This window comes from Aristolochia californica, unplaced genomic scaffold (assembly GCF_029961685.1).
Source record: "Aristolochia californica isolate CCGP_79_NKW_82.1479 unplaced genomic scaffold, dmAriCali1.0.hap1 SCAF_2, whole genome shotgun sequence".
NCBI classification, from domain to species: domain Eukaryota; kingdom Viridiplantae; phylum Streptophyta; class Magnoliopsida; order Piperales; family Aristolochiaceae; genus Aristolochia; species Aristolochia californica.
Window position 1 is genome coordinate 42398330 of NW_027181881.1, and position 9778 is coordinate 42408107.

A 9778-nucleotide genomic window follows, 5' to 3' on the forward strand; every position below is an offset into this window, starting at 1 on the left:
TTGCAAAACAACTTCTTTTCTCTCGCTTCCTCTGATACCAAACGGTTTTCATCGAAAATTTTGCCTAATCCCATCTGTTTATAGTTCATTAAATTTTGTAGTCTGGTACTTCATCCTACGATTTGGTACACTAATGCCAGAAATATACACCTAAATCGATCTTCTTCTTAAAAAAATTAAATCCAAACTTTCTTAGTCTCCAATGTGCCACTTATAATATGCGCAGCATTTCACACTTTTCACTCTTCCTAGTTCAAAGCAATTTCTTCGGAAAACTTTGGTCTACGCAGACGGCACACCGGCCACAGAGACAGTAGCGGAAACTAATGGCGCTAGATCGGAGCTGCCCAGATTGGAGGCCCACGCTGATTAAAGCTCGTATTGATCGTAGATTGTGATCATTTAATGGCCGACTACAGATTTTTATGAATTACTAGATTTATAATAGAGAATTTTAGATACATGAAAAATAAATAAAAAAATACTGCAACGGTGAAGAGATCCCAAATTCAGGGCGAGACTCTATTGGTACTTTTCCTCTTGCTTCTCTTGGCCTCCCCTTCGATCAACAATCCTCCCCTTGGCAAGAGTCTTCTGCCAGCTCCTCTCTACTCTGCATCTTGCTCTATCATCCCAACTCTTCTTTTGATCTTGTTTAGGGCTTTGGAGAGTTGAGGCTTTCTCGTGGAGGCCCTAAACAAGGGCCGTGGAATCGAATTTTGATTTCCAGCTGGTAATCTCCGAGGTTTCTCCTTTTATGTATCGTTTTTCACCTCATCTCTCTTACTTAAGGTTGACCTTCCGCGATCTTCTGCCTTAAATTTAGGGCTTTTGATAATGTGATTGTTGGAATTGCTAGTTCATTTATTCTGCGAAAGGGTTTCCTCGAATTTGAACTGAGGGTTAGGTTTTTGTATTATCCAATGCTGGAGATGGGGATTCTGTAGTTGATGCTTTCTTATGTTGATGTGTCTGAAATATACTTTCTCATGGACTCGGTTTGTTTTATTTTCTTGTTGATCAGGATTCACTCTGGTGATGACCATGAACAACAACGATAGGAAGGTGATAGATCTTGACGAAGGATGGAAGTTTATGCAGAAAGGTATCTTAAAGTTGAAGAACATCTTAGAAGGTCTTCCGGAGACTCAATTCAGTTCGGAGGATTACATGATGCTTTATACGTATCCTTTCAATTTTTTTTTCTGCGTTCTGTTTTTGGTGGGTAGTATGTCATTTGATTGCGGTGAATTTCTTTATTAGTCTTGTGAGATTTTTTGTTCCCTTTACTCCAAGAACAGTACTATATACAACATGTGCACTCAAAAACCTCCTCACGATTACTCGCAACAGCTCTATGACAAATATCGGGAATCTTTCGATGAATATATTACTTCTACGGTGAGAGACAATCTCTTAATTCATCAGCTTTATGGGGTTGTCATGAGATCTTAGCTGACTGAAAGAAGAGTTGTAATGACTGTTTTAATTTCTCAAAACAAAATTCTAAGAAAAAGAAATTTGCATGTTGACTATGTGAACTTTTTATGCGTGTATATGTCAGGTGTAATTGAGGCTATCTATTTAAAGTTCAAATCTAGGAAGCCTCGGTTGGATCTTATTTATTTGCTTGCTTGTAACCTCTACTTTCGGTCCTAGTTCATTCTCTCTCTTCCTACTCAGGTCTTGTCCTGTAAGGTTGTAGCATAAATAAAGATTTTGTTGTTAACTGTAGACTAGTATTATTGATTCTGATGTGCTTTCTATTTGTATAGGTGCTACCTTCTCTGAGAGAGAAGCATGATGAGTTTATGTTGAGAGAGCTTGTGAAGAGATGGGCAAACCATAAAGTGATGGTCAGATGGCTTTCCCGTTTCTTTCATTATCTTGATCGTTATTTCATTGCTCGAAGGTCGCTTCCCCCTTTAAACGATGTGGGCTTGACGCGGTTTCGTGAACTGGTATGAAAGCAATTTATGTTCTTTCGTTATCTTAGTTCATTGTGTTTTCTTCTTGATTGAGATTGACAATTTTTTGCTTTTTATATTACTTTGAGTTGCTTATGTGTTAATGCATTTTTATCCTTTCTCCTGCATTAATCTCAGGTCTATGAAGAGATAAATGGGAAAGTGAGAGATGCTGTAATCTCATTGGTATGTATAGAAGTATTCACATTTGTAACTCCCTTTGCCTTTTATTTTAACTGACCATAGATCTTGGACCAGATTGACCAAGAGCGTGAAGGAGAGCAGATTGATCGAGCACTTTTAAAAAATGTCCTTGATATTTTCGTAGAAATAGGGATGGGAGGAATGGACCGCTATGAAAATGATTTTGAAGCAACCATGCTTAAAGATACTGCTGCTTATTATTCTCGGAAGGCTTCCAACTGGATTTTGGAGGATTCATGTCCAGATTACATGCTGAAGGTTATCAGTTACTGCTATAAGTTTATGTCTTATCAGCATTCAAAAAAAGAAAAAGAGCTGCTGTCTTTTATTTACTTTTTGCTGTCTTTTTATTAATAATATTTGACTATTTCCTGCTGAACTATCAGGCTGAGGAATGTTTGAGAAGGGAAAAAGATAGGGTTTCTCATTACTTGCATTCGAGCAGTGAGCAAAAGTTACTGGAGGTCTGTATTTGCTTGATGCTCTTTTATTTTCCTTTCATGATTGCAGCACTTTAATTAAAGTTTCATCATGTAAATGCATTTGTTTCCAGTATATGTAAAATTTTGTTACTTTGTCTTTTCAGAAAGTGCAACATGAATTGCTGTTTGTGTATGCAAGCCAATTGCTTGAGAAGGAGCACTCTGGATGCCATGCCTTGCTTAGAGATGACAAGGTATTAATTATACCGTTTAGTTTTTATAGATCCTTTCAACGGATTCTGCTTTACTTTTTTCCACCTCAAGCAATGTTTATGTGGGTTATTAGGTGGAGGATCTCTCAAGGATGTACAGACTTTTCTCTAAAATACCTCGAGGCCTGGACCCAGTTGCTCTAATATTCAAGCAGGTGAGCATTTTGTCATCCCAAATCCTTCTCTTCCTCTCTCTGTCGTTATTTATTATTAGCAGTCTGTGAGTGAGTTGTCTTTTGCAGCATGTTACTGATGAAGGTACGGCCTTGGTTAAACAAGCAGAAGATGCTGCCAGTAATAAAAAGGTGATTTATTTCTATATTTCTCTTTGATCAGATGTTTATATGCTAGTTCATATCATATGGTTCATGTGATTATTATTACATCTGCATTGCATTTTATTGCTCGTAAGTTTTGTAATTTGAAGCACCGCAAGTATTAAAGATGGGATTTGTATTTCTGATAGAAATGGAATTGGTATTTCTAATAGAACTTAAGCCAATTTCTTTTCAACTGTTATCAGTTAAAGAAGTTACTGTCTACATGAACCTATTTGTAATACCATTTGATAGTCACGTGTGCATCTTGTTCCCTGGATATATATCAAGGGAAAATTTTTACGCAGGAATTAATTAGATGTGAGTCATTGGAAAGTTGGAATTGCTTCAGGTAGTGCTCAGCTGTTGCATGTTGCAGAATTTCCTGAAACAAAAATCTCCAGAACCTTAGAAGTATTAGTCATATGATTACCTTACTTTCTTGCCTTACACACACACACACACACTCACATGCACACCCACCCCTGTAGTGCTCCCTCTTTCCATAACTTTCTTCTAAGTCTGAAACGTTCCATAAATAAATAACATTGAAATCTAAAAGATTTCACATGTTTCATGATGTGTAACCTAAAAGATGTACGGGTTTCAACAGTCCAGTGTGTTTCAGAGGTCCAAAACGCGTAACCAAATGTAAGATGCAGACATAAAGTACACCACAAACATTCAAATCTCAATCGTAAAGATCTATATTGGTTAGGAAATTGTCAAAGTTAGTTATTAATTCTTTTGCGGCATGTCAGGGAGAACAAGGAGTATACTTAGCTAATTATGAGGATACTGGCGACAGGAGTGTGTAGTTTTGAGTGATAATTAGCATGCTAATAATCCTTGAGGTGGTGGTTAAGCTCAAATGCTACTGAGCTTGACAGATGTTATTCCATGAGGAGGTGATGAAATAGCTAACTGGTGTTGATTGATGTAAGTGGTTTCTAATGATTAAGGATGAGAAAAAAAATACGTTTATGGTGAGACTTTTTTCATAGTGGATCATGGTTTTATTTATTTATTTATTTTGAGAAAATGGATCACGGTTTTATTTAAAAGTTGCCATCTTATTATCCTAAAAAATGTCATCTTATCCCCTCTACGTTACTGTAACTCCTATTTATCTATAACAATTGTTGAATAAATAGAATTTAAATTTCTTGATTGTACTGTGTGAAAACTTGACTCTGCTCCATCCTCTCGTATTTCGTTTCTGTTTAAATCATTCTGTACCATCCTCAGGAGTGCTTAATCAAGTTCTATTTGGGGTTTTCTAGTTGCTTTTAGGATTTTCATTTTCCTATTTTTCGATTAGATGGGTTGCAGTTTCTAGAACCTCAAGTTGTTCTTTTAGAACCAAGGTGGGCTTCATTAGATAAATGTTCATATGGGGGCTCTCATGGAAATTCTGGTCACTCTTGAGTACATAATGTACTTCGTTAGGTTTTATTGGAAAGATGACAAGATGGATTCCCATTTTTTGTACTCTTCTTCAATTCCAATATGACCTGTACTTTTAAATAAATTTCTGTCCAATTAGGAACATATTTTATGGACATTGAGATTGCTCAAAATTTTTAATTTTGCAAGATTAGGAGAATTTCTAATCTGGTCAATCTCCTTATTCTCTTCAAGGCCTATGACATGGCAGACATTTGCTAATGAAGGTGTCTCCCAAGAGTTGGAAGTTCTTTTTAGCCTGCTTGTCTGGTGTTTTTTACACGTTGAGGCGACTTATTTTTACTGATCAAGTGCTAGACTTTTTTTTTTGTGCAAATGAAGCTTAAGTTAGCTAAGATAGTGATCTTTGTATTGTGAAAGGGTGAGAATTTGTCCTTGAAAATGGCCTGATTAAAATTCTCAATTGTAGCCTTTGTATCTGCAGCCAAAGAAATTGTCTAATATTCACAAAATTTGCGCAAAACCTGTCTGACAGTGTATCTGTTGATTTTTTTTATTTTTTTCAGGCAGAGAAAAGAGATATTGTTGGTTTGCAAGAACAGGTAATCTCATGATATATGCTGGCTATCATGTTTGACTGATTGGCTGATAACTGTGGAGAAGCTAAGTCATGGTTGTGGCCTTTTGCAGGTTTTTGTTAGAAAAGTTATTGAGCTGCATGATAAATACTTGGCGTATGTGAATGACTGCTTCATGAACCACTCACTTTTTCATAAGGTCTTTGCTATTATATTCATTAAGTATATAATACTTTCCGGCATATTAAATTTGTAATTTGATATTCATAGTGTAATTTTTTCCAGGCCCTAAAAGAAGCTTTTGAGGTATTCTGCAATAAGGGTGTTTCTGGTAGTTCTAGTGCAGAACTTCTGGCTACTTTTTGTGACAATATTCTTAAGAAGGGTGGCAGTGAGAAGCTAAGTGATGAAGCCATTGAAGAGACACTTGAGAAGGTTGCTATTTTTTTCCTTATTTTCCCCATTACTAAATTTTTTGTCTTTTATTAATGTTTTGTGAGTTACATTGGTCAAAAGAAAAAAAAAATAATATCTTGCAAGTTAGCTTTTATATGTCTGTGATCTAGGTTTTTTTGTTCCAGAATATTAAAGCACTACAATGTACATCAAAATCATGTTTCTGGTGAATGAACAAGCATTAATCATTTTGTTATTATCAGTGTTGAGTGACAGAAGAGCCGGGACGTACAAGAGGGGTGTTGCAATTTCCTACACTAGAAATATTACCATTGATCTAGAAAGGATTTTTAGGTTCTTCTGAATTATCATTTTTCTTAATGAGGACTTCTGTTGTAAAAATGCTGTTGGGGCACCGATACTGTATTTAAATAGCTATGTAGTTATCAATTATGAAGGACTATTTAGATGTAGAAATGTATTTAAAATGTTCATCTGTGAATTACATTCTGTCCTAACACACCAATTTACTTTCTTTTGGATTTTTTTCTTCTTATTCTCTATGGTTTCTTTTTTGGATGTGTAGGTAGTCAAATTGCTTGCATACATAAGCGACAAAGATCTTTTTGGGGAATTCTATAGGTATATATTCTCTGCTATAGAAGCTTGTTCCAATTTTTAGTGTCTGCTGTAAGACTTTCATGTTTAGTTAGGTCTTGCTATTTGCAGGAAGAAGCTTGCTCGCCGACTTCTGTTTGATAGAAGTGCAAATGATGACCATGAGAGGAGCATTCTAACCAAGTTGAAGCAGCAGTGTGGTGGACAGTTTACTTCAAAGATGGAAGGAATGGTCTGTTATTGTTATATTTTAATTCCTAGTCTTTAACCTTCAAAATCTTTTTTATTTGTATTTTGAGTTGGATACTAACTAACTTGTTTTGGTGTGTTGTTGTTTGATTAAGGTTACGGATTTGACATTAGCCAGGGAGAATCAGACCTCCTTTGAGGAATATCTTAACAATTTTCCCAATGGAAATCCTGGGATGGACTTGACTGTGACTGTATTAACAACTGGGTTTTGGCCAAGTTACAAATCCCATGATTTGAACCTTCCGGCAGAGATGGTAAATGTTTACTTGTTAAATTTCAAAATGTGCAGGGAATCATCTCTATTATTCAACACTTGTTACTTCTGCAGGTTAAATGTGTTGAGGTTTTCAAGGAATTCTACCAAACGAAAACTAAACACAGAAAGCTCACTTGGATATACTCATTGGGTACAAGTAATGTCAATGGCAAATTTGATGTGAAAACCATAGAGCTGATAGTAACTACTTATCAGGTACCATGCACATAACAATCTTCCACATTCTTTGTCTTAGGAAATAAGAAATGCAAGTTTTTTGGGGAAGTTTTCTTTGAGCTTCATTATCTGTTGTGCATGTGTGCAGGCCTGTGTATTGCTGCTGTTCAATGCTTCAGATAGGTTGAGTTACTCAGAAATTATGGTACAACTGAACTTAACGGATGATGATGTTGTCAGATTGCTACATTCTCTTTCATGTGCGAAGTACAAGATTCTCAACAAAGAGCCAAACACGAAGAATATTTCTCCAACTGATATTTTTGAGTTCAACTCAAAGTTCACTGACAAGATGAGGAGGATTAAGGTAAGAGTTGTCTATAAAATACAAGAAAAACAGAAAAGAAAAAGTACGTTATCTAAGAAAGACAGGAAAAGTAAACGCATGCACTCCTTTCCTGCCCTTATTCTTCACTTATATTAAGAGGTGTTGTTTCTAAGATGCTAATGTTAGTCATATATTTGTGTTTAAAATTCAGATACCACTCCCTCCGGTGGATGAAAAGAAAAAGGTCATTGAAGATGTTGACAAGGACCGCAGGTATGCTATTGATGCGTCCATTGTACGGATTATGAAGAGTAGGAAGGTTTTGGGTCATCAGCAGTTGGTGATGGAATGCGTGGAGCAGCTTGGTCGTATGTTCAAGGTGTGTGATTCCATTGTTTCTGTATGAACCCATCACACTGCAACATTTTAATCAAAGAATGTGATTCTTGAGGACTCACACAAGCTTACTGTTGTTTGCTGTACAGCCTGATTTTAAGGCCATCAAGAAACGGATCGAGGATTTGATCACCAGGGATTATCTTGAGAGGGACAAGGATAATCCCAATGTGTTCAGGTACTTGGCATGATTACTAGTGGCAAAACCAGTCCATCGCCATGCCAACATGGGAGACATGTATAGGACAAATGGTGGGAGCTTAGTAGTGCCATATTGAAAAAGACAGCATGAGCCTTAGTGCAAAATGACCCTTGAGTAAATGACCCTTTGAATGTCCTCGTGTATTCTTGTACATTTCTTGTACTGCCATCCAAGGCCCCCCATTTCTTTAATAGGGAGAGAGAATCACAACTGTGTTAACATATATATGCATGGTGCAGTTTTATGGTTTAGCAGCTGCATCATGGTTGATGTTATGTGTCTTCTCTCCGGACTAGGAGGATTACTTTTTCATTTTTCTTCTCTTCTCAGTTTCGACTTAACGTTTATTATTGTAATCATTTTACTTTGTGATTGGTATTTGTTAATGTTGAGAGTAAAAACCGCTCTTAGTGTGTGCCCTGCATTTGTTCTTACATTGAACAATATTTGCAAGTGGCATATGACCGCTCGATCTGGTGAAGTTGACTATGATATTTGATCAGTGTATTAACCTCCTCAGGTCTAATCTCCTGACACTCAGTTTCATCATCAGTGTTACTCACATTTTTCTTTCAAGCATGCCCACTTTACAAAACAAATAAGGCATGGAAGAATTATGAGGAAGACAAGGAAAAGTAGAAAAAGATCAGTTTTTTACTCCTCCCTTCTCCCAACACTTGTTTTGAGTTATTTTGCACTCATCTTTTATCAAAGTTTTCTGTCGTCGTAGCCTCTCTATTTTCTTTTCTGGTACTCCACGCACGTCATGACTGGAGGTAGATTTTGATTAATTTCCAGACTGTTTCTGGAACTCCTTGGTTAATCATGGTTGAGTTTTGTCTTCTTACAACCTTGTTTGAAGTTGATTTGCATAGCTCTTCCACGAGTAATTCCATTCAAAACTTGCATCCTCTGCTTCTTCTATGTTGCTTCGAGGTATTTGTGAATTTTTTTTATTTTTTTTCTTAACAGTTATTGGTAATTCAATCATGCTTTAGTTTTATCTTCTACTTCTTTGTTTCTCGTGTTGTTGCAAAACGAGTAGCAGTAGAATCTGATTAACGTGCTTTGAGAATTGAGTCTCTATGCTACATTTTACCTCAAGTTTGTTCTCTTTGTTGCTGCCATTGATTTTGCTGATGGATCACATTACTGCTGGTTCCTGCTAACGATTCCAGCATCTCTCTTGTTATGAAAACTATGTTCTCTCTTGTTTCCCGTTGTTCATTTTCTCGTCTTGACTTTCTTTGAAGGGTTAACATTAGAGGTCCCGCTTATGTAAATTTTCTTTTATTTACTTGCACTTTTCTCTCTCATCCCACTCTAGGGTATTATCATAACGAGCTCATACCCTAACTCTCTCTTTCACACACTCTCCATCGTCTCTTGCGTCTTCTTCACCTTTTTGTTCTCCTTTCTTGTTTCCTTCACTCTTTCACCTCTTTTTCTCACTTCATACCCAAAGACAAAACTTTTAGAGACCCTAAAATCTGTTGAATTTCTGAAAAAAGTGAAAAACTTCACTAACTTGTAATTTTAAGTACAATGAGCCTCTGTTTATAATAGAGGAAATAAGTATAATCCAATTACAACTAAACTACCTTTATCTCAATTATACCCAAAGTTGAACACTAAAAGATAAATCTTAAAACAATTGAACAACTGAACATAAATGGAAGACTAACATAACTTAAATACCTTTAAGTAAGACTTTTCTATGAGCCTTGTTCTTGTGAGACTCCAGTAAGACTCTACTATAATAGTTTTGACTCTATGAGACTTCTTGTTGTGAGAGTCATGTAAGACTCCACCATACTTTCTCTTCCACACTCCCCCTCAAGTTGGAGTTTATAACTTTAGCTTGCAATGAAAAGATTATTGGTCTTCAATTTTATTTACTGAAAAAAATTCTTCATAGATGCAAAATTCTTTATATTTTGTTCTCCCCATTTCTTAAATATTTTGGTCACTTAAAAATTACTACAA

General features: G+C 36.1%; 1 protein-coding gene across 1 annotated transcript; it reads left to right on the plus strand.

Moving 5' to 3' along the window:
* The first annotated feature begins 492 nt into the window (after positions 1 to 492).
* On the plus strand, positions 493 to 8226 carry LOC137955562 (cullin-1-like). Its single transcript, XM_068802561.1, has 20 exons — positions 493 to 733; positions 1025 to 1184; positions 1302 to 1401; positions 1776 to 1961; positions 2106 to 2153; positions 2226 to 2429; positions 2558 to 2635; positions 2758 to 2847; positions 2940 to 3020; positions 3108 to 3170; positions 5156 to 5191; positions 5280 to 5366; positions 5453 to 5602; positions 6150 to 6205; positions 6293 to 6413; positions 6526 to 6687; positions 6762 to 6905; positions 7015 to 7233; positions 7406 to 7573; positions 7680 to 8226. The coding sequence occupies exons 2-20, from the start codon at positions 1039 to 1041 to the stop codon at positions 7779 to 7781; spliced, it is 2241 nt and encodes a 746-aa protein (XP_068658662.1). The 5' UTR covers positions 493 to 733; positions 1025 to 1038; the 3' UTR covers positions 7782 to 8226.
* Positions 8227 to 9778: the final 1552 nt, after the last annotated feature.

What these genes read in the sequence shown, in the direction of transcription:
- LOC137955562 (XM_068802561.1), top strand. Translation starts at nt 1,039, where the DNA reads ATGACCATGAACAACAACGATAGGAAGGTGATAGATCTTGACGAAGGA. An exon ending in ATGAATATATTACTTCTACG is followed by an intron (nt 1,402 to 1,775) that starts GTGAGAGACAAT and finishes CTATTTGTATAG; the next exon opens with GTGCTACCTTCTCTGAGAGA. An exon ending in ACAAGATGAGGAGGATTAAG is followed by an intron (nt 7,234 to 7,405) that starts GTAAGAGTTGTC and finishes TTTAAAATTCAG; the next exon opens with ATACCACTCCCTCCGGTGGA.